Below are 25,932 nucleotides of genomic sequence, written 5' to 3' on the forward strand. Positions count from 1 at the left end.
GACAGAGTCATATTTGTACCTGTTGTTGAGGGACCTGAGTGCGTGCGTTATGTGGTGGATCCTGGCACCTGACTGTTCAACCTAGTGCGTGGGACATCAGTGTGCCTCACTATGACTAGTGTGCTGCGGATGCTTTTTTGCCTTATGGTCTTTGGTTGAGTGGCACACTGTTTAGGTGTTTAGGAGAGTTATGTGTCTTGTGATTAGTGTTGTGTTGTGGTGGTCAAGTGTGTTTCTGACTTGGAGGTCTCTGCTGTTTGGGTAGAGTTTTATTGAGAGCCTCCGCAAAGTTAGGTGTGGGGTTTGTGTTTTTATGTGAAGGCAGTGCTGGTGTGTGTTCTGGAAGGCTATGTTTTCCATGTGGTGTGGTGCAAGTGTTGACCTTCTCTTGGCCAGCTATTCTGGTCTTGGCTGTAGAGTGCGTGCCTTCCAGTTTGTATATATAAGCGCATCTCTCGCAAGTCTGAGTGTTGGGAGGTAAGAGGAGAGGGTTGTCTGTGTACATGAGGCAGTTGCTACATTGCCTCCGGATGCCCAAGTTCACCAGGTTAATAGGAGAAAGCACAGGGAACTGACCTTTAGACATGCCTGGAGGGGTGGGCATTAATAATAAACACTGGAGCTGTTTCCTTGTTCATAGGTTCATAGGTTCATACTAGGCTATCTGCCCAAGGGCATTTATAAGCCTAGCCCATAGTTATGTGGCTTTCGCCACCCCTTTAGTTTGAAGAAAACTATGCCTATTATTTTGCTGTGCCTCTGTCAAGCAGTGACACTGAAGTAATCCCTGGGGTATATCTGCGATCTCCCATCCATTGGTCAAGATTCCTCTTGAATAAGGCCAGCGAGGTGCTTTGCCTCACATGTACCGGGATTTTGTTCCACAGCATAGGGAGTCTCTGGGTGATGAATCTGTCCCTCCAGCACGTTCTATTAATAACCGTGTCAAGGTTTAAGTCTCCCGCCCTTGTGGTTCTAGATTTTTTGAGGTGAAGCATATTCATCAAATCTGGGTTTGACATGGCCTTGTATGTCAGGCACAGGTCACCTCTGAGCAAGCGGTATGCGACTGAATAGAGCTGGAGTTCTTTCAGTCGGGCAGCATAAGACATATTTTTGAGACCCTTTATCCTTTTGGTGAGGAACTTTTGGGGCCTTTCCAGCTGCTGCAGGTGTCGGGTCAGATACATTCCGAATGGGGCATTGTATTCAATCATAGGTCTAATGAGTGATGAGTACAGGGGGACAATGACCTCCCTTGATCTAGATGTGAATCCTTTCATGATCAGGTGGGCAATGTAGAAGGTCTTCCTAACTACTTTAGCAACGTGAGTGTCAAACTAAAGATTACTGTCAACCTGGGTCCCCAGATCCCTGATAACTTCTTCTGTGCTCAGTGGATTGCCACCTATATGGTAGCTAGGGGTAACCTTGTTTTTCCCGAAGGGTATGACTATGCATTTCTTGGCATTTAACTTTAGGCCATGGCTCTGGCACCAGTTATCCATTTCTGTGAGGCCCTTCTGAAGGATATCTGTGTCAGATGTGTTTTCGACTATGGCGCCCAGTTTGCAGTCATCTGCAAACTTTGTCAGCCATAACCCTCCTGTGTTTGCTTGTACTTCAGAGAAGTAGATGCCGAACAAGAGTGGACCCAGGACTGAGCCCTGTGGGACACCACTTGTGACCGGCTTTGTGTCTGACATGGTGCCAGCAACTCTGACCCTGTGGGTTCTGTCACTTAGCCAGTTTGCAACCCATCTTGTGATGTATGGGTTTACATTCAAGCTGATGAGTTTTTCGATGATACCTGAGTGGGGTATTGTGTCGAAGGCCTTTGCCAGGTCGAGGTAGGCTGTATGGACTGCCTTACCCTCATCAATGACCTTGGTGACTGTTTCGAAAAAGTCAACCAAGTTTAAAAGGCATGATCTGCCTTTGACAAAGCCAAACTGGGTTGGATCCAAAGTCTGCAAGTTCCCTATGTCTTTATTTATGAGTTCCATTATGATCCTCTCCATGGCTTTGCAGATAAGGCTTGTCAAGCTAATGGGACGGTAATTTCCAGGGTCGGTGGAGGCACCGCCCTTGTGAAGTGGGACCACAGTCGCCGTGCGCCACTCCTTGGGTACGTATCCTGACGTGAGGCTAAGATTAAACAGCTGTCCTAACTGCGGGTTTAATTCCTCATTGAGTTCGTGGAGTACACAGCCGGGGACACCATCCGGTCCCATGGATGCTGTGTTTTTTGCCTTGGAGAGAGCAGTTCTCACCTGGGCGTTAGAGATGTTTGGGGGGCTACAATCCTCTGGTATAGATATCTCTCCTTTTGGGGGGGTGGGGGGAGAGAAGTTTGCACTGAACCTGTCAGCCAGTATGTTGGCAATGTGTGTAGGTTCAGTAATCTTCACATCATTTTGAACTAAATCTGAGCATATCTGGGAGTTTCCTCCTAGGTTTCTAACATAGCTAAAGAAGGCCTTATGATTGTCTTTTGAGTCCTTGGCAATTTTTCTCTCAAAATTTGCCTTGGATGATTTTATGAGAGCTCTTAGTTTTTTACTTATAATGATCAAGGGTGTCTTGCCTTTCAAGGATTTTGCTCTATCTTGTAGTAGCTTCCTCCTTTTGTTGTAGAGCTTGTTTATGGCTGGGGTCCACCAGACTGGATGCTTGCCTTTGGTACAAAGAGTCTTAGTTTTGTTTGGGATTGCCTGATCCATGCAGTCCTGTAGGTGCTGGTAGAAGGCATTTGTAAGTGATTCAGCGGTTTGAGTAATGTTTACCACCGGCTCAGGGGCCTTAAAGGAGACCACACTAGTTTTTAGAAGTGTGAAGTCGGCTTTTGAGAAGTTTTTCACTGTGGTCTTTTTTAAAACATTTACTGCTGGTTGCACTTTTGTGTGCTACAATAATTGCTACAAGAAGTCTGGTATGGTAAAGTGCTAGACTAATAAGCTAGTAAAAGTGCAGGAGAGGAGAGAACTAGCAGATCTAAGGGAAAAATTGAAGAGCAGACTTTGGCACTTCTCATAGAAGCTTACAAACAGTTCTGGATGCAGCAAATCTGTATCTGGACTAGAATAGTTACAGGAAAGTCGGGAAACAAGCACAAACACGGGCTTTTAAACCAGAAAGTTGAAAGAGATGGAAAAACTGCCCAAACAGCCAATAAACTACTAATTGTGGGCTAGAAACCAGTTGGATGAACAAACCTATTCTTCAAGCTAGTAAATGGGCAGGCTTTACAGCGCCGACATGGAAATGTCCCTATCCTAGATGGTTTAACCACATTAATTGAAGAAATCCCCTTACACAATGTCCTCTTTAAATTCAAGTTATTTTTAAAAACAGAAGACGGCGTACTCCCAGTACATTTCTTCAGATTGTCATAAGTTAACAAAATCTTCCAGTTATTAGTAATGCAGCAAACAGCATCCACATCACTACTGTATCTCAAGCAGACCCTTAAAGAGCCTGAATTAAGGTTGCTAGAAGTTTGGGCCTGCTTAGGCCCCCTATATCCCCTTGATATCTTAGCAAGCTGTAAGTCACCCTGTATGTCCCTGTAATCACATTAACCTCTCTCTTGACCAACTGGAGACACTCACCATTAAATGAAATACCCTATTTGTGGGAGACTATCCATCTCTAGACTCGGAAACATACACTGCCATGCACTCGCGAGGACAACAATTAATTTTTTTTTTTTGTTAAACAAAAAATCTCTTTATTGAATTGTCACTTATGACATAGTCAACCATAAATTTATATAGGTAAAATCAAGCCATATCTACATATTTTCAGTTGCAGTCATTGTCAGTTGAACATTACATAGCGCGTTCAATTCCTGCCTTCCCTTAAACCCTATTCCTTCTCATTATTCCCACAATCCCCATTTTTTCTATGTAATTTACTCCTACCCTTTTCTAAAGATTTTACTTCCAGTTCTTTTGTGTCTGTTAGTGTATTCACTACTTCTAATATGGTTGGCTTGAATTTTGATTTCCATTTTCTAGTAATTGCTTATTTGACAGCCACTAGAATTAAACTCATCAAGGCCTTACTATATCTAAGTAGTTCAGATCCTGTATCATAGCTCAAAAAATAACTTGCTTAGTTGCACCAGTTTGCTCACCCAGTATTTCTGACAGAGCAATGTGCAGGGAATATTTAAAGTTTGCTAACTCATTACACTCCCAAAAAATGTGTTCCCAATTACCTGTTTCTTCCCCGTCACACATTCAACATTTGCAATGCACCTGTGGAGAAATTCTTTGGAGTCTTCGTGGGGTATAAAAATACCTATGCAAACACTTCCAAGCAAAAATCCTAAATTTTCTACACTCTGTTGCATATTTGGGAACCATACATATATTCTCCTATTGTTTCTTCGTGAATTGCTGGTCCAGTCTCTCTTCCCAGTCCTTTCTAACCTCCTCTGATTAATTCCTATAGTTATCATGCAATATTTTATATGCTCTACTAATTATAACTTTTGAACAGCAGCTTCTGTTCTAGGTTCTACTAAAACCTTTACCAGTACTGGTCTTTCATTCTGTTTGCCTGTACTCTGATATCAATCCTTGATAGGGAAGGCAATCTCTAGCTTGTAGTCCAAATGTGTTTTTGGCCTCTTCACATTCTGCTAATTTTCCCTCTCTATGAATTTGCTGCCAGTACCTTGGTTCTTTTGCCAGTTTTCTCCAGTAAATTCCCACCTCCTCCTAACTGTTTTCTGTAGCCATAATTGCAATCATCTCTATCAAGATAATCTCTTTTCTCCATTCCTGTGTCGGCTTAGTTCTTAGAATACTCTCTGCTACTTTATGAATGTAATATTCTCTATGGCTATTATTATCCTTCTTAAGGATCTGCATTCAAAATCCCAGTTCCTTCATATTTGTTGAGCTTTCCCCCCTGTTTCATCATCATCCCTTTCCATTTTGAGTTCTAGCTTCCTGCGTATGCTATGTATAGGAGCCTTGACTGTGCATCTCTGAAATACTCCTTCATATCAGGTAATCCCAAACCAACTTGTTCATTTGGAAGGATCAACTTCGTTCCCTCCCAGAGAAAATCCTTCAACTCTTTATTAATAGCTTTCTACAACTTCTCTTCTGGTTGATAAAAATATACCTGGCCTTTGTATATAACTAAAGGGACTAAAATTATTTCATTGCTTCTGTCTTGCTATCCATAGCCATAAACAAGAGCTTCCAGTTTCTCAGGTTTTGCATTATTTTTTGTTTAGTCTTTTCCTGTGTATCCTGAGCTGTCATAACAGAATCCTGTTTAATCCATACCCCTGAATACTTCATTTTATTATGTCCCTATAAATATGGGTATTGCTGAGCCAATTCATGTGTAGGTGCATAATTTACAGCTGTAGCCTTTATTTTATCTTCATTAATTTTATATCCCAAGAAGACTTGCAACTGGTATTCCACAAAATTGAAATGTCCTTTTGTCTGCAAACTTTTCTTGATTACCATACCAATTATATCCTTGAATTTTTGAGTCCCTTATTTTCTTTGCCAATGGCTTTAAATATAATACACATAAAGAGGAAAGAAGCCACCCTTACCTGTTTCCTCTGGTCAAATACAACTCATCAGAGAGGAACCCTTCCACTTAAAATTTGCCTCCGATCCTTTATGTATCCTTCTAATTAACCTTATTATTGTATTTGGGAATGCAAATGGTTCCATTGATCTACTCAAATGGTTCCATTGAACTACTCATAGAATTCCGGTTTACGCTGTTGAATGCTTTCTCTGCATCAAGACCCACCAACAGTGGTATTTTCTTACATTCCACTTCCTCCTGGATTATCATTGTTCCATTAATGTTGCCAAATGTTTGCCTCCTGTCCACAAAACCACACTGATCAATATGTTTTAACAACACATTTGTCATTCTTTTAACATTAAAGTCATAAACATTTTGTAATCATGGTTTAAAACTGAAATGGGGACTATATGATACAGAGTCTGATGTGTCTTTATGTATTATAACCACCAGAGCTTCCTTCCAGGATGTAGGATAACTTGTGTTAAAGGTCATTCTTGACCATTGACATTACATTAGTTTAATAATGAGTCCCAAAACCATATGAGATTGGTCTAGAAAATGAAGGGCCCTGTCCAGTAAGGTTAAGACCCATGGAAAAGGGCTGCTGTGCTAGTGGATGTCTCACAGTGGTGGTATGGTCTCCCAGAATCAACAGTCAAGCTTGAAAAGGCTAACAAGATGCTGGGCTAGTGGATGTCTTTCCCTCCTTTTAAAACTCTGTTAAAATCTTTATCACTTTCTTCCCTCCTAGCTTCCAAACTTCCAAAGGAATACTTTCTATTCCTGAAGACTTTTCTGCAGATTGATTATACTTCACCATTTTTATCTCATCTCTCCTTAATGTTATTTGTTGAGTCTCATCTTCCTCTAAAGTTTGTATACTTAAGTCTTCCATAAATATTTCCATTTGTGCTTTTTCTTTATTTCCACATTCTCTGTTTTATATAAATTTTAATAAAATTCCCAAAATATTTCTAAAACCTCTACAGAATCTCTGATTATTTTTCTTGTTATATGTTCCCTAAGTATGGCAACAACTCTTTCTGCTAAGTTGTTGTGCTAAACGTTTTTGTGCTCTGGAGTTGATATAAAAAAAAAAAAAAAAAAACTTGCTTAACAGCAGTCTTTTAAACTTATGCATGTTATCCAGATACACTCTTATTTTCTGTTTAGCACTCTGCATTTGCACCTCTTCGTGTTCTGTCAGCCCCTGTAAATAATCCTTTTTACTTCTTAATCATAACTTTTTTTCTTTTATTTCTACAGTATTTTTAAACTGTACTTTTATTTCATCCCACTCACTAGCTATACCTTCTGAAGAAATTTTTATCTTCCCTAATAACTTTCAAATAATTTCCAATACCCATTCCTTAAATTCATCTCTTTTTAACAGGTATGTGGGGAAGGACCAGTGTCTCATTTTTACTTCATTACCCTGCATTTTTATCTTGGGTGTTATTGTCACATGTTCAGAAGTAGTTATTGGATATGTATCAAAACTTTCAATTAAATGCAGATGTTCCTGTGAAATATAATTTCTGTCTAGTCTAGCTCAATTATTCTACCTTGGGGAATGATATGTAAATTCTGAGTTCCTAATGTTTAATTCATGTCTTCCATACCAAACATCTTCATAAATTTCTTCAGAAATCTATCCACTTTTGTTATATTCCCATTCAAGGCCCCAGATACAGCCTCACTGTTGCAAATGAAGTTCTAGTCTCCAGCTGTAAGTACTATACCCTGCTGAAAGCTGATTAATTCTCCCAAACTTTTCTTAAGCTCCATAATAGGTGGAATATAACTACATGCCAGCATAATACTCATCCCTGTTACTACCACAAATCTACCTTTATTATCTTTTTCCCCTCTTGTGTCACTATTGGAGCTCCTGTAGCAGTTCGTATAACTACTCCTTTTTCATTTGTCCTTGATATTCTGCTGAATTTCCATCCTGAAGTCCTTTTTATATCAAATTCACATGCTGACTTCTTTCCAAATGTATCTCTTGTAATGTTGCTATTTGCACTTTTTGCATATACCTGTGAGGCCATTCACATTCCAAGATATTATTGGATAGTATGCCTATGATGGTAAAAAGTTGTTATTCCTACCTGTTATATATGATAGCTTTTTTAAATGACAGTAATGCAATATGGTTGTGTTATTAATACATTTTGCAAAATGTAATGATTTTCTTCTTCTTCTTTCGGCTTTTCCCGGTTAGGGGTCGCCACAGCGGATCACCTTGTCCGCACATTGAATGGCAGTGGAGTTTTACGGTGTCGAGTTGCCAGCCCGGCGCCCAACCTTCCACAGAAGGCACACTCACACGCACACCTAGGGCCAATTTAGAGTGTCCAATCCACCTGCAGCATGTCTTTGGGATATGGGAGGAAACCGGAGCACCCGGAGGAAACCCACACGACCACAGGGAGGACATGCAGACTCCGCACAGAAGACACCCCAGCTGAGGATCGAACCGGAGAACCTCTTGCTGTGAGGCGGCAATGCTAACCACTGCACCACTGTGGCCGCCCATTTTGCAAAATGTAATGATAAATAGTTTAAATGACCATTTCCATCTCGGGGTTACATGTACCCACGAATGTTTGCAGGTTGATCCTTTGTACAGTTGTTTCTTGTCATCACCATTTGAACCTTTATAACATTTTACAAGAGATTTGTTTCAATGAAATCAAACAAAAAATCAAACACACTCCAGAACACCCCAATAACCTATTAAATAAGACAAACACACAAAACTATGTACACCTTCAAATAATAAAATTGACACCCTTATATTTGAAGCGATAGCCATCTATTAGTTTTAGCAGTTTTTTCAAAGGTTTGCTATGTTCTTTTGATTTCAAATGTGTCTCCTGAATGTGGGTTTATAAGGTCTGAATCTTTTAATACACGTGGATACTCCATTTCTTTTGTCCTAGGAATTCAGCCCATTAACATTCCATGACAAACTTTACACACTGATACACAGCCACCTGTGCCAATATGTAACCGATATCTAGAATATTCTCCACTTCAGTTCATATTGAGCCTGGCGGGTAACCTAGCCTTTTGAGTCCCCTGTTTTAATAAATTTCATAGCATAGAAGCACTGTTAGTTAGCTTAATGTGCTTTCTTATAAAAACTAATGAAATATTAAAAATAAAAAGTGACAGTACATAACTTATAAAGTTTGCAAGCATCTAAAGGGTCAAATGTCTCTACAACTACGTCTGACAAGCAGAACATTTTACATGAAGTAGCTTCCATGGAGTGGGACTTAAACTCACAGTTCATCAGTGCAAGTAGAAGGAAAGGTGCAGGCAAAATACGGTCTGTACTGAAGTACATAGATAACAGGGCTTTAGTCTGCATAACTCTCCTAGGTTACTCCTCCACTGATGCATGGTGTTGGCTGCTTTTTCGTACTCTTTTAGTTCAATGTTACAATAAACTGGTTATTCAGATAATACATTTATCCTATCAGTTATTTATACTACTCAAGAAGGTATGTGCTGAAGCCTAGCAGTGACATTTATCATTTAGTACACATATGGGACACCTGGCACAGTGGTGCTGCAGTAGCGTTGTCGCCTCACAGTTAGACATTCGATTCTCAGTTAGGGGTTGTGCATCAGGCCTGGCAAGCCAGCACGTAAAAATCTACTGCCAATCATTAGCGGACCGGAGTTCCGCTGTGGCTGTGGCGACCCCTAACCGGGAAAAGCCGAAAGACAGTTTATGGGACACCTGGCACAAAAACAAAACTACTCCTAATAGGCAAACATTCTTAGAACTGAAAAACAGTGTAAAAAAAAACAAATCAGACTAGACAAACAAAAATACTACAGTGAAATTCAAACTACGCACAATACCAACCCACAAAAGTTCTGGGCCGCTATAAACAGTGTTCTACCACCAGGTGAATCACCAACTCTTCATCCAGACAGAGACACCACCTCTATAAACACAGCCACCCAATTCAATGAGTTCTTTACCAACTCTATACTACAGTTGTCAACAGACCCACTCTCCTCAACCCCCACTGTACTGTATAACCCATCAAATAATGCCAACTCCTTCACCCTTAAGCCTGTACCAACTTACACCATCTATAGACACCTAACCAAACTTAAACCCACCACCCTAGCAGTAGACAAGCTACCTGCCAAATTCCTACAAATAGCCGCCAAAGCCATTTCTGACCCAATCGCTGTAATCATTAACAGATCAGTCTCAAAACAAAAGGTGCCAAATCTCCTACAGTATACCAGTACACAAAGGGGGCACATCCACTGACCTAACAAATTACCGCCTTATAGCTGTACTTTCCCCCACTGGCTAAAATACTGGAAAAAGGTATCCACACCCACATCTTAACACATCTCCTCTCAAACAATCTTCTTGCCGAAACTCAACATGGATTCCACCCCAACCATAGCACTACCACTGCACTCATCCATTTTAGTAACCCAGTAAATATGCAACGCAACAATGACCAACTAGTATCTGCAGTTTTCCTTGACTTATCAAAGGCGTTTGATATGGTATCCCATAAAAAATTTCTAACATCACTCTCAGAATTAAAACTAACTATCCCATCTCTATTATGGTTTCAAGACTACCTCTCCTAACGCCAACAAGCTGTTCAGTGGAAAAAACCCCTACCCCCCTACTTCCTGTAAAACTAGGAGTACCCCGAGGATCAGTCCTAGGACCCCTACTTTTCACTGTATTTACAAATAATCTTCACAAAGCCACCCCTCTAGCAAACCTGGTTCAATACGCTGACGACTCCACCTTAATCTGCCCTGCCCCCACCTCCAACAACTTTGCATCAAGACCTAAGAAGCTTTTACATCCATCGAAACCTGGCTAGTAAACTCCCAGCTAATATTAAATCCTAAAAAGACCCAACTTATGCTCTTCCATCCTTCCATAGCAGCAGTACCTACACCTCCGGTCTCTCTTTCTGCATCAGATAATACCCATATATCCCCCGTCACACAAACCAAATTACTAGGGGTCATTATTGGCAATAATATGAAATTTCACAAACACATAGCTCATACGGGTCTATGTCATTTAATTGACCGTTTAGAATGTCGAATACTAGAAGTTTGAATGGGGAAGTTTGAAAAATAAAAATGTCAAAGCCACAGAAATACAAATTCATTCCCAGGGAAAGAATTCGGTTGACTGTTTCTGTGGCTTCGACATTTTCTCCACTGTGGTGCGAAAGTTACGGATCGGGATAAGGTAAGTGTGCGAGTGTGACTGACGTTGGGGTTAGGGTGCGGGTAAGGTAAGTGTGCGATAGTGACGGACCTTAGGGTTAGGGTTTGGGTTTGGGTTAAGTTTAGTGCATATATAGTTGTGTAGGTAAGGTTTAGTGTAGGTTTATTAGGTTTTTGGTATGTTTGTGTTATGTGTGTTTTTTCGGAACAGCAAATTTTTTCCCTGGGAAAAAATTGGCTGTTCTGAGGTTTCGATGTTGTCATATTTCGAACTTCCAAGTTCGAATATATGGTGTTCGAAATTTTGGAAGTTCGATTATATGACATAGACCCAGCTCATACAGTAACCAAAGTCAACAAAAAATTAGGCACTCTTTACAGATGTAAAAACTTCCTAACCAGTAACAGTAAAGTTACCCTAGCTCGTACCCATCTTCTCTCTAGTGTTTGCTTCTCCTGTCCTAATTAATCTAAACAAGAGCGATTTAAACAGGCTATCAGTATGCTACAACAAAATAACAAAATTCGCCACAAACTCCTCCTAATGCACCCACCACTGTCAAGCCGTAAAACAGCTTTCCTGGCAGGAGCTCCCAAACACATTAGCTCTAAACCAACTTCTTCTAGCTCAGCAAATACTGTACCAACTTGGCAAATCCCAAGCCTTACAAGACCTGCTTACCCACTACTTCAATAACCGAGAACTTAGATCCATTAACAAGGCACTAATCACAATCTCCAAAAGCCATTACAGCTCTGGTGACTCCCTGTATTCTAACAACATTGCCAAAACTTGGAACTCCCTACCACTACAAATCAGGGTACAACCTAACAAAACCATCTTCAAAAAACAGCTTATTTTACACCTAAACAACTCCTGGACATGCAGCTCGCTAGCATCTAGCTGATATATTCTAACACCTTTTCCCTACCGACTATCCAATGTCTTCTTTAAAACTCCCGCAGATGCACTGTATATTATCACACGTTATCTACCAACTCACCACCACCTACTCCCCACTGTCTCATCTACACCTACTAACTCTCCCCTAGACTAAGTTGAAAAGTTTTCCCTTAAAATGTCAATGAACCTCATATGAACTTGTCTATATTCTCATCCTTTGACAAACTGGCTAGTATTTTTAGTTTTTCTTTTCTTCATTACATCTTCAAAATTATCTGACTAGTATTTTTTAATTTTTCCCTTTCTTGTCTTATCTTCACTTCATCTTCAAGATTATCTCTACTTAATATACTCTATGAACAGCAATCATATGTTACTACCTGCTATACTTTTAATTGTATGGCTAAACCACTATGCTTATGTAAATATCTTATGCAATCATATGTTATTATCTGCTCTGTTTTATAACTGTATGTCTAAACCAAAATGCTCATGTAAATATCTTGTGTTTTAGCAGTTGTTCTGGAGCTTTTCTCCCAGGGCCTCCACTGAAAATGGACAGCTCTGTCTAGTCAGACCTCCCTGGTAAACAAATGTAAAATAAATAAATATAAAAAAGAGAAATCAATGAGACCATAAATGAAGCAATATAACTAAATTTCTTGTTTTATAGAATAAGCCAGGATAACAAAATTATATTCTAATTAAAATGGTTTCATCTTATTGGCCTTTGTCCTGTACAGATGAGTGTTCATACACTCATAAAAAAAAGGTATTAGCCATAGTGAAAGAATTATGAAATGAAACAGCAGCAAGAGCCCATGTAACGCTTGAAACAAGAGTTGCTGCTCATCCTCTAATGCAGCTCTTTCATCCAAGCAAAGATGAGATTATGTCAGCATGGAGTTATTTGGCTGTATTAATCATGTGACCTAGATTCTGAATAATTGCAGGAGTTTTTCTGCTAGGAAAGAATTTGGTTAATGAAGGCAAAGGCATAACTATGAAAATAATTAGGAGGAAAAAAACTTGAACTGGAATGACCTTTTACGGCAGTGTCTTCTGCATATCAGATTCACAGTTCATAAAGAAGTAAAATTAACCCAGGTGAATTGATAAATTTATAATTATAATCTGTTCCTGAAGGTCAGGCAGGAGTTTTGGGAGCTTAAGTTAAGATTCTTTACAGATTCATTACTTTTAGTTGATGTGTTTGAGGAGTCCCCTGCCCCTCCCAAGTGATCAGCCGAGCACTGCTGAATATGAGATAGCTAGACTCCAGGTGGGTTGAGTACTTTAAAATAAACTAGAACATCCTTACCTTGGACTCCTTCATTTCCCTTCTGTATTCAGCATGTAACTTCCTGGTGTCCACTGTGAAGTCATTTTCCAGAAACAACCTTGTTGCTAGACCACCAAAAGAACTTGCTCCTTAGGTTTCTAGCCTAATGATAGTATTCCTTGACTGGACTTTTGTAGCACAGACTCATCATGGCTGAAACATTTTGTGAGCCTTTTGAAGCTTAATTATTGATTCTCGGACACCATACCACCTATACAACTGTTGCTTTGTAAGTAAGGTACAAGTATTAGATTCCATTCAGTTGGGTTCTTCCTCCTCTTTTTATCCTCACTATGTTCGTTGATCCTGCAGCTGCTCGGCTTTTTCTTCCATTCTAGCCAGACATTCATTCAGTGAAGTGTTTGCCTGTTTTACCTGACAGATAGAATGGAAGAGCCCAATGGTGTTTCATCAGACTTACGATTTTTGGATACCAAGGCAATATGTCTGGTATTATTCTTTTAGATTTCTCCATTCACTTTTTGAATATCATGAAAAACTGACTCCAGCGCTATTTTAGAGCCATCCTGAATCATCTTACTATTTGCTTTCCTGACAGTACCAAAAGCCTGTAAATTCAGCATGTCTACCAGGTCAACTTGATCAATGGAAGCTGCAGTTCACCTTGCTTTTTCTGATGACTTCTTTCACCTCAATATTTATTGCATGGGACATAAGCAGTAGTTTAGAATATTTCTAAGAGTAAATTATCATCACTGTTCCCAGAAATAAGGATAAGCACATGTTAGCTTTATGATAGTTGCTGTCTACCTAAGGAAAAATTATCTGAAGTCTACTTGGGGTATAAAAATATGGATACATGTTTATCCATCGAAGACCAAAGCAGTTCATTGAGCCATTCTAACTAAGATTGCATTACAGTAGGGATAAGGAAATTTGCCCTTTCCCCACTGTAGTGCTATCTTGGAGTTGCTACATATAATTAGCGGGAGGTGTGGTGACAGCCACCTACATGAGGAGATTTTGATGAATGGTATTTTTGAAGTAATGTGATTCGATGTTTTTACCCCTCGTTGAATAAACATAGACCCAAAAAATAAACATTTCCAAGCAAAAATCTTAAATCTTCTAGATTTTGTTGCATATTGGGAGACGTACATATATTCTCCCATTGTTTCTTTGTGAATTGCTTCTCCATTCTCTCTTCCCAATCCTTTCTAACCTCCTCCTGATTGATTCTTATAGTTATCATGCAGTATTTTATATGCTGTACTAATTATTCCTTTTTAATGGCAGCTTCTGTTCTAGATTCTTCTAAAAACTCTGCCAATGCTGGTCTTTCATTTAGGGACCCCCTATTTCTTTCTCTTTGCCTATGCTCTGATATCAATCCTTGATAGGGAAGGCAATCTCTAACCTGCAGTCCAAATAAATTCTTGGTGTCTTCCCATTCTGTCATCTTTCCCCCTCTAGTTATTTGTTCCCAGTAGCTTGGTTCCTTTGCCACTCTTCTCCAATAAATTCCAACCCCCTGTTGCCTATTGTCTACATCCCTAATTGCATTCATCCCTCAGAATCTCCTTTCTCCATTCCCATGTTGACTTAGTTCTTAGGATACTTTCTGGTACTTTATGAATATAATATTCTGTATGATTATTGTTATTCTCCTTAAAGGCCCACATCCAAAATCCCTGTATTTTCTTGTTTAGTAAGCTTTACCCCCATTTCATCATCATCCCTTTCCACTTTGAATTATAGATTTCTGCTTCTGCTATGTATAGGAGCCTTAACTGTTGAGCACTGAAATACATTTTCAAATATGTTAATCCCAATCTGCCCTGTTCTGCTGGAAGAGTCGGTTTATCTCACTTGACTTTTGCCATTTTCCCCCTCCCAGATAAAGTCCTTCAGCTGTTTATTCATTGCTATCCACAATTTATCATCTGGTTGATAAAAATATGCCTGACCTGTGTATAAGACTAAAGGAACTAAAAACATTTTAACTGCTTGTGTCTTGCTATCCATGTCCATATAACAAAGCTTCCATTTTCTCAGTTTTTGTATTATCTTGTGTTTAGTCTCTTCCCACATATCCTTAGCTGCCACACCAGAGTTATTTTTAATCCATATTCCTAAATATTTCATTTTATCTTGTCCCCATAAATGTGAATATTGCTGAACTAATTTCTGGGTGGGCACATAATTTTATTGCCTTTGTTTTAGCTTCATTAATTTTGTGTCCCGAAAAGATCTGAAACTGCCTCAAAATGTTCCACAACACTAATCTCTCTCTCTGGTTTTCTGAGGTATAAAATAATATCATTTGCAAACAGAGCCAGCTTTTCTTGACTACCATCCCAATTATATCCTTGAATTTTTGAGTCCCTTATTTTCTTTGCCAGTGGTTCTAAATATAATGCAAATAAAGGGAAGAGTGGACATCTCTGCCTGGTTCCTCTGCTCAAGCAAAAATTATCAGAGAGGACCCCACCCACTTACATTTTCACCTCTGATCCCTCATATAGCCTACAAATCAACCTTATAATTTTATCAGGGAATGCAAATGCTTCCATTGCTCTGCTCATAATGTCCCAGCTTACTCTGTCAAATGCTTTCTCTGCATCAAGACTCACCAACAACAGTGGTATTTTCTTACATTCTACTTCCCTCTGGATCATCAATGTTCTATTAATGTTGTCAGATGTTTGCCTCCCCTTCACAAAACCACATTTATCCATATCTATCAGTTTTGGGCATTACTTTTGCCATTCTTTTATCCATTATAGACTTAAAACACTATAGTCACGGTTTATTATTGAAAAGGGCCTGTATGAAGCTGCAGCTCCTGGATCTTTACCCTCTTTACGTGTTACAGCTGCCATTGCTTTCGTCCAGTATATTGGTACAGTCTCCTGCAGTACAGCGACCAAGAATGGCCTGATGCATACTTCTCAACATTCCAGATTTTCTCAGAATGTCCTGCTTTTTACCTTGTATTTTTGCTCTGTTCCCCTTAAAATTTGTGGTTTCTAGTGAATCACCGGGATTATCTGAGGATTGAAGTCACCAAATAATGACATACATTTGAGTTTCAGACTTCTAATCCTTCAGAAAATGCATGCTGATACAAGCCCTGTTACTCTAGCAACTTTCTAAGTTTATAAGAGCAATATTTAAAATATGTCCATATTTTTTGGTCTTTGTCCCACTATTTTGTCAGGTGTTGTCCAGATTTCTTACACTAAGAGGTTGAGAGGTATGGACTGATTTGTCCTTTGGTTTTAAAAGGAGCAGAGGCATCAGAGATCAAATTACCAGCATCTGCTAGATAATGGAGAAAGCAAGGGAGTTTCAGAAAAATGTGTGGTTTCCAAAATGTGAAGAACAGCAACCAAGTAAACACAAAGGTGTCCAGCACAATGAAGGTTATCCTGTATTCCAAAAATGCAGGCAGATTAATCCAAAGTGTAAATCTTTTTATTACATAAAAAATAAAAACACATAAACTCCAAGGTGAAATCGATTGAGCGCTTTCGTCTCCACAAACGGAGACTTCATCAGAATAACTTAATGAACCTCAACTTTCCTTTTATATTCCCCGGATTTCATTAACTTAATTAATGTGATCATTAAACAATAAAATCATTGTCTTGCTGCAACTTGCTCCATTTAAAGCAACATTCGTACATTAAAAACATAATATAAATTAAAGTGCTTTTTAATGCACAAGACAATAATTCATCAAAATGTGCACAATCAATAAAAATAAAAAAACTGATTTTAAGTGTTTTGTCCTTCATAGTAAACAGTAGACACTTTTAGTTTCCTATTAGGAACAGAAGCATAGGTTGTTAATCCAATCTATAATGTATGACCTGAACCCAGGGACCTGTATTTCAGGTTTTCATATTTACCAGAAATAGGATACAAATGTTTATGAATAGTCTGCATATCACATACATTTGAATATACTTAATAGTATACTTGATAATATATAGTAGTAGTTAATAATTATTAATAATAAAACTTCTTAATGTGCATATACATTAATGTCATTTTTTAAAAATGATTAAAACAGCATAATGTTTGTATGAAAAATATGTCTATGTTTGTGTAAATATATAAATATATAAATATATAAAAAACTTATAAAAGGATGTGAAGGAATTCATGTACATGTTATAAATATTTTCATTGTAAAATAATACTATAAATATAAAAAAATATAAAAATATATAAAAAATAAATCGATGAAAAAATATATATAAACATAAAAAATATATAAAGTATACATTTACATTCATAAATATATAAATATATAAAAAATATAAAATGTATATATTTTTATAAATCTTTATAAAAAGCGAATAAATACTATGTTCAAATAAACATTGGAAAAGCAATTGATCATGTTTTTGTGAATGTTTTCCCCACATTCCTTACATTGTTATGCTTGTTATGTCATTTTACTATTTTGGGGTCCGAGGCTAGGATCTTAAGTGCTGGAACAATAGAAATGTGGTCATTTAAACCTTTTCCACTACTTGTGTCTAGTTTTAGTTGCCATATCATCTCTCTATATTCCACTTTTGTTTCCCAGTCACCTCCTCGTTCTGGGTACCCTACCACTTCAAGTACCCAGAATTTAAAATCAGCATTTACACATTTCATGGCGTGCCTATATAATGCATTATTCTCATTATGTCTGTTTATGTCTCTAATATGCTCGTAAATTCTATTTTTCAATTGTCTTTCCGTTTTTCCAACATAGTAACTATCACATGCTCTACAAATCACTAAGTAGACCACACCTTTAGAATAGCAACTGCTGTAGTTTTTAGCTGTTAGTTTAAATGGAATACTGGGTATCCTAATCTCCTTGTTCTCGTAGATATATGGGCATTGTGCACATCTGCCACATTTGTATGTTCCATGTTTTCTGCTAGCCCCTTCAACCCGTACTCCTTTTTTTTCTATAATATTCTTAATATTGGGATTCCTTCTAAAACTGAATCTTAATTGATTCTTAAAAACTTCAGTTTTGGTTGCCACACTTTTAAACATATCCTATAGTTCATGTATATCCTTCTTAAACCAACCTGTACCATAGAAATATGTTGTAGTTAAGTAAGGTGTAAAATTTGCTTCTATCCCTTTATCCAAATTAATGTAATTACTATCACTATTATTTTCATTGGGTTCAGGTTCCTCTGTTTCCTGGTAACCATGATTTAAAAGTGGTATATATTTGGTACCTCTCCCTGCTACAACATATTTTTTGACCGAGTTGATGAGTTCACTCGGGTATCCCCTTTCCTTAAATAGGCCCTCTAAATATATAATTTCACTCATGAAATCTGCATAATCTGAAATCATCCTGGCCATCCTTATCATCTGGCCCTTAACTATATTTTTGTTAAGTTGATTTGAGTGATCACTATCGTAATGTAAATAAGCATTCGAAAAATGCTCTTTCCTGTATATATTGGACTTATAACATTTATTTACTCAGTCTTTCGTAAGCTTTACATCCAAAAAGTGTGTGTCATCAGTCTCAATCTCATGAGTAAATTTCAAGAAGGGAGTAGTATGATTAATGTACCAAATAAATTTTTCAATGTCCTCCCTTTTTCCTTTCCACAGGATAAAAATATCATCCAAAAACCTGAAGTATTCCACAATGTATTGAATGTATTCTGAATTAAAAACAAATTCCCTTTCCCAATATAACATAATTGTATTCGCGTATATAGGGGCACAGGCACAGGCTGATCCCATAGCCACTCCTTCTTTTTGATGGTAATAATCCCCCTCAAAATATATAAAATTATATTTTAATACCAATTCCATGTTTAAAAGTACATTTCTAAAATCTGCAGGTGTAAGCCAGTCCATTTCTACTAAAACCTTTTCAAACCGCTCCAAACCAATTTTCTGGGGAATGACAGTAAATAATTCCTTGACATCAATAGTGATAAAAAACATATTTTCCATAAAAACACTTTTCCCTATTTTGTTTAAAAAATCCCAAGAATCTTTTAAAATATGTTTCCACCTGGAATATACTTTCTTTGTCATAGCATCTACATATATAGCCATGGGTTGGGTTTTTGATCCTTGTGAAGCAACAATTGGTCTTAAAAGGGGGTCAAGTATAGATTTATGTTCTTTTGGTATTCCAAAAATACCAGGAATGACAGGTTTTGAGACTTTTAAATAGTTATATAACGCTAGGTCTATTAGACCTGTTAACAAATTATCTTCCAAAATCAGATCGATCTTTCTGTAAAATATATTAATTTCATTTTTAGTAACAAGACAATAATTTTCGTCCTTGTGTAATATTTCTTTCATTTTTCTAATGTAGTCCCAAGTCTCCATCAGGACCACACGCCCTCCCTTGTCCGGTTTCATCACCCTTAGCCCCCTATTGTTGCTCAATTCTTGTAGTAGTTTCCCTTCTGCCTTACTCAAGTTATATTTCCTTTGTTGATTTTCCTTGTGCTCCTTCCTAATTTTGTTTGTAACACACCGTTCAAAGTTTAAGATTTCATACTGTAAGGGTGGGTTCCAGGTACTATGTCTCATGAACTTACTATTATTAATACTATTATTTGTAGATTCCTGATGTATATGCATAAGATTCAGTCTTCTTGTAAATAATTTAACATCTAAAATAAGTTTTTCTACACAAGGCTGCTTAGTGGGAACAAAAGAAAACCCTTTTGTAAATAAATCAAAATGACATGCATCAATCTCTATATCTGTATAATTAAAGATATTAAAACTATTGTGTGTGTGTACAATTTGTTTCCCAACCTCCGTATGATCTAAGAGGGTGGATTCACTGTGCACCATGTCATAGTCTGTATTTATTAAAGACCCTGATCTCCCCCTTTCCTCCCTTCATTAGTGTAATTCCCTGTAGTAGCTTGCGCATAGGACTGCTGATTCCTGTTCCTCAGTCTCTCAGACCTTCTTACCTCATCAGCTGTCTCAGGGGTATTCAGTCTATCAATAGCGCCATTTCTATCTAGCGTAGGAAATTCTTCCTCCAAATAATTGTGACCCCTATCATCATTGTATCTATTACTGTGGTTGTTGTATCCACCTTGCTGTTGTTGCCTATATCCCTCCCTATAAAATGTACGGGCACAATATGCCCTTCTATCCACTGGTTGTATCTGGTAATTAGAATACCATTGGTTGCGTTTCTGCAAATTAATGTTTTCACCATGTATATAAGCTGTCCCTGTATTATACTCGTTCAGGTCCCTCTCCAATTTTCTGAGCTTCCTTTTAATATTTAGATTAATGTACGTATCTGTGTCATGAAGAACTCTATAATAAATGTGCTTGTATTCATCTATGGTAAATAACAAGTCACAACTAATATCACTCTGAAGTTTGTCAATTTCAATTTTAGTTTCTTCCATTATTTTAATATTGTGCTCTATCATAGCCTTAAGAATAGATAAGCAACAACTGTTCAATATACCACAAATTTCCTTAAAAAAAGTCTTATCACCGTTAATGTTATTAGGGAACTTGTTTAACCTGAGACCTTACGGAACAATATTATCATTAATACATTTTTCAAAATACCAGTTCTCGACAGACAAAGATTTGTATTTTGATAAAAGTTTTTTAAATAACTTGCATTTGTCCTTATAGGTATAGCCGTTTGCATGTTCCCTGGTTCTGGGTGAATCCCTTTCCTTCGCGCCTCCTTGGAAGGATTTGTTCAACCAAGCATTAAAATCAATGTCCTTATATGCCTCCTCGTAACGCTGGTCCTTGCCCTGGTTGTCGCCATGCTCAGATAAATTGTTGGAAAATGTTCTACAGGTTTTCTTGCCATTGGCACTCCTATTCGAATCCCGCGTTGATTGTTCATTCAAATCCATAGTGTTGCGACAACTCCTCGGGTCCTTCGGACTACTCTGCGCACATGGTATACCACTACTGGTGCCTGCCTGCGTGGTATCAGTTTGCGTATGGTTTTGAATAACCCTTAAAAGCTCGTTGAGCATACTACTGCTGTCCATAGTAAAATAGATTAGATAGGATTCCTCGTGTCCGAAACGCCAAGCCAAAAAACAACTGGTAACCAAAATGTGAAGAACAGCAACCAAGTAAACACAAAGGTGTCTGGCACAGTGAAGGTTATCCTGTATTCCAAAAATGCAGGCAGATTAATCCAAAGTGTAAATCTTTTTATTACATAAAAAATCAAAACACATAAACTCCAAGGTGAAATCGATTGAGCGCTTTCGTCTCCACAAACGGAGACTTCATCAGAATAACTTAATGAACCTCAACTTTCCTTTTATATTCCCCAGATTTCATTAACTTAATGAAGTGATCATTAAACAATAAAATCATTGTCTTGCTGCAACTTGCTCCATTTAAAGCAACATTCGTACATTAAAAACATAATATAAATTAAAGTGCTTTTTAATGCACAAGACAATAATTCATCAAAATGTGCACAATCAATAAAAATAAAAAAACTGATTTTAAGTGTTTTACAAACTGCATTAATTCAGTCTAATCGTAGATATGCTGTTATTATTTCAATTTTACTTTGACAATATTACCTTCATCTAGTTCTTTGTCTTCCTTATCTCCTGTTCTGGGATGGGTGTGGGTCACTACTGTCCTACTTTACTTACAAATTGCTACTTATTAAATTTCTACTGTATCTATATGTGCAACTGTTTCCTGCATTGAGAATGAAACATTGTAATTTCGTTCAGCTACACTACTGTGTAGTTCAGAATGACATTAAAGTTTTCTTTGACTTTTGACTCTGACTCAGAATTGCTGGGAGAATGCTAACAACCTCAGTTATACAGATGAAATCACTGTATTGATTGAAAGTGAAAAAGCTAACGAAACTTGATTAAGCCGAAAGTAAAACATGCAAACGCTGATTTGTTACTGAACAAAGAGCTGAAGTTATGTCATCTAGCCCTGTCAAATCTTTGCAAATAGATAGGGAAAAAGTGAAGGATGATAGATTTTATTTTCATAGGCTCAAAGATCTCTGTACATGGTGATTGCAGTCATGAAATTAAAAGATGTTTACTTTTGGGAAGGAAAGCTATGGCAAATCTGGATATGGTTTTAAAGAGCAAAGATGTCACATTGTCAGTGAAGGTCCATATAGTCAAAGCTATGGTTTTCCCATTGGTAGCATATAGCTTTTGAGAAGTGGGCTAGACATAAATCTATGCACCAGAGAATTTATGCTTTTAAAATGCAGTGGTGGAGGAAACTTTTGAGAATTCCATGGACTGCCTTAAGATCTAATCACTATTTTGAGAGCTCTGCACTCTCTAAGCTCCCATGGTGTGTGTTCTACTAATTAGCAAAAATATCCCCCCTCTCACAGTATGTGAAAGCACTTATCTGAATTTGGCTTGATGGGCAGTTCCTTGCCCCAGAAAAACATTTAGTGTCTGCTTTTTTTCCTGGTGGAATTAAGCTAGATCCAAAGGCCACACTGAGATGAGGAGTCCTGGCACAGACTCGTGTGGGAACAAGTAGTGAAGTGAGAGTTCAAACTCCCTTTTTGGCTCTCTAAATGATGACACCCCCCCCACCACCACCACACCCCAAGGTCAGCTTTTATCTCTTTGGGAGTGAGGATGGGCCCTAGCCCTTTGTGAGAGGGCATATGGTTGACAGATAGGAGGAGGAGGAGGAAAAATACTCAGAAGAAATATATATTTCAGTGTCTGTATGAGCAAGGTGTCCATGCTACTTGCCACCACTTGTTCAAGAATTATGCAATCAACAATCATTGTGGTTTGGACCGTGCTCCCAAAGCAAGCGCTGGCTTTAGTAGAGATATTCTATAAGGCTTGCTGTCCTTCTCCTCCTCCTCCAGTTTACTTTGTTTAGATTCTGAACAGACTGTTGGGGAAGTAGAAAGGACTGCTGCTGCTTTTATGAACATGCATATGACTTCTCCAAGATTGACCAAAAAGATGGGCTGCCGTCTCGATGAAGATATTTTTGTGTGAAATAGCTGATGAGGTAGATAAGGTCTGCTAAATGAGAGGTTCTTGAAGACCTGGTCCAGTAATTAATGACTTTTCTGGTGTTTTTTATGACTGTTTTTGTATGAAATTCAGTTTTAAAACATATTTAAATAAACTTAATTCTTACTGCTCCAATAAAAATAATATACTTAGTTTTGTACTTTATTTACTAGTTTAACAACTCCAGGCCATCATGCCAAAATGCAAGTTTTAAATAATAGTATTTTTTTAAATCATGAAATGATATGAAATGCTCATTCATTTGCTTATAACTGCTTAGTAGTAAGTTTGTGACAGAAAAGAGAACATTATCTTGCTGTGTTGCTGAAGCTTTGGAGAGTTTCAACAGTAAAAGATATTTTTGGGCTACTTAGTAAAATCATTTTTTTACAGATTTATTAAAAAACGTATTTATTTACTTTTTTTTACTTCAATTTTTAGTGTTCTCAGGGTGCAGTGACACTAGAAGTTGGCAGACTTAAGGCTGGACCTTTTCATTCTGAAAGAAGGACTTCACAATCTAGTCAGGTTTGTAACTAAACAGCTGCTGAAAAGCATTTACTCTGTATGTAGCCATTACTGCTATGAGAGAGAAATGGTTTGGTAAACAGTTTTTAATGCAGTCTGATTACTTGCAAGATGAATGTCATTTTGAAGTAATTTGCATAACAAAGATGTGCAGGCATGTTTTTATTCAGACACTGGGCAGTTATTTATCCTGTGTGATGTGTTATGCTTTTGCACACATTGTATTATAGATGAGTGTTTTTTTATTACAGGTAAGTATTTGGTAGCCATTTAAAATCTCAGGACCCGCATTAGCGAGTCCTAAAATGTGGAGAACAAATGGCCAAAAGTTCAGACTTACAATTACCAAGTCCAGGATTGCCATTTCTCTGAATTTCCCTTTTCCCTGAGGTATGGCAGTCTCTGTGTTAATGTATGTATGTTTGGGAGGGTGTCGAAGGGAGGTACAGGAGGGCTAGCCCCCCTGAAAAAAATGAATTTTAAAGAAGAGTAATGTCTGATATTTACTCTTCTGTATTTTCATTCTTTTTTTCAGTCTTATGGGACTTGGCAATGTGATTCTTGAGATTTCAGGAGGGAGCTGAGTATGTATTTCCTCAGAATGTTGATATTGCTTAGTCTGCAAGAACTGTTTGTAGCTGTTCATTGTCAGAATCATGCCAAGGGTGTTTTAGTTACCAGAAGATCTTCTGACTGTAGTGACAAAGTACTTTGGAATTATAATGGGTGACATTTACTTTGCTATTCTAGGCTGTGTATTCATGGTCTGTTCACATATTTATGCACAGTTATTGAGTCAGAGGATGAGTTTCACTGGGAAAACCAACAGTCTGGGTTGGGAAGGATCTTCAACATATATCAGTAAGCAGCTATGAATGATAGAGCATTTTTCAGTAAGTTGTAGGATGCATGTTAGGAAAATGAGATTAAATTGTAATATTTGTGTTTCTTTTTTACATAACATATAGAAACACAAGGATAATTTAGTGGCTCAGAGAGGGAGTACTTCCATGTACGGGACTGCTGACCCAGGTTTATTTAGCATCCTGGGTCCTAGAAGGCCAACTTGAATGGGCCAAGATGGTTTGTCTGCATGTTTCTTTGAGAGAACTAAGACTTTATATGAAAATGAAAGTGCCACCTTCAGCAGAGTGGCTCAGCTTCGTGGTGTACATCTCTGAACCCCACACATGGGTATGTGGGGGGAATACACAGGGTAATGAATAGGCAGTTGGAGAGGAATCTTATGTACAAGCAAGCTACAGAAAGATAAATCAGAAAATCCATTGTATAATCTGTAGATTACTGCACATGCATTATCTCTTCTGCATAAGTGCTCCACCTGATTTCTTTATTAGAGTCTAGTATCTCTTTCCATCAGCTACTGTACCATGCATTTGTACCGTAAGGACTTAAAACCCTCCAAGCCCTTCTGTTTCAATTGTAGTTCTGTTCTTACTCTGTACCCTTCTCTCTAAAAGAAGCATAAAATGCCTCCATCTCATTTCATGAAGTGGTATATGACTTCCAGTTTTTGCTTTGTAATCACTGTCTGCTGTGTTTTCTGCCAGCATCCTCTTATTAATCTTAAAATTCATTGTGGATGCTTATCATTTATCCTTTTTGATCGTCTTTAATAGAACAGCTTTTTGCTGGTCCTTATGTTCTGCAGTTTATATTTGTCATTGTGCCTTGCTTTGCAAGGCTTTTTTGCAGCTATTCATGGTGGTGTTTCTACCTCTTCTACAGGAACCAGCATTGCCATTGAAAAAATAATTTCCATAAAACGGAAGACAGAGATCCTAGCTTCTTTTTTTCTCTCTCTTCTTCCCGTTGTATACATGTTCAGCAGCAGAGTAAGAGCCTTATCTCTTTATCAGTGAGGTGCATTATTATTCTGTCAGTTCTGTTACAGCAACTGCCATTAGTCTAAAACATTTATGCCAAAAAACATTCTAAGAAAAACAAAATGTTTTTTCAGGGAGCAAGGCTGCCTGCACCCCTATGTTGGAAGAATCCCCTAACTTACATACAGTAACTTTTCATTTCACAGTGGCTTAACAGTGGGGGAAAGTGCAAATCTACTGTTCACAGAAACTACATTCATACAAAAATTGTTACCATTTTAGGTTTAGCATTTCTTTTCACAGAGTCTGTTGATCACTTTTTGCAGCATCGATGGACAGTATCATTAGAACATATGAAGAAAAGAATTCAAAGAAATTTACAAGGTTTGAGGATGGATCGGAACTTTGGGAAGGGCAAACCATTGGCTGTGTTACTTGTAGTCCTAGAAATCCCTCTCAAGGACCTTAACTTTCCAAATTCCT

General features: G+C 37.8%; 1 protein-coding gene across 8 annotated transcripts in view; it reads left to right on the forward strand.

The window, feature by feature from the left end:
• MPDZ (multiple PDZ domain crumbs cell polarity complex component) overlaps positions 1-25,932 on the forward strand; it is a 3,829,210-nt gene that overhangs the window by 3,468,522 nt on the left and 334,756 nt on the right. For all 8 annotated transcript variants that reach the window (XM_044061234.1, XM_044061239.1, XM_044061240.1 and 5 more), the window contains one exon: positions 23,516-23,602. In XM_044061234.1, the coding sequence (XP_043917169.1) occupies positions 23,516-23,602 (87 nt within the window). The remainder of the gene's footprint in view (positions 1-23,515; positions 23,603-25,932) is intronic.

Source organism: Protopterus annectens, chromosome 2.part0 (genome assembly GCF_019279795.1).
Source record: "Protopterus annectens isolate FY-2018-M chromosome 2.part0, PAN1.0, whole genome shotgun sequence".
NCBI lineage: Eukaryota > Metazoa > Chordata > Ceratodontiformes > Protopteridae > Protopterus > Protopterus annectens.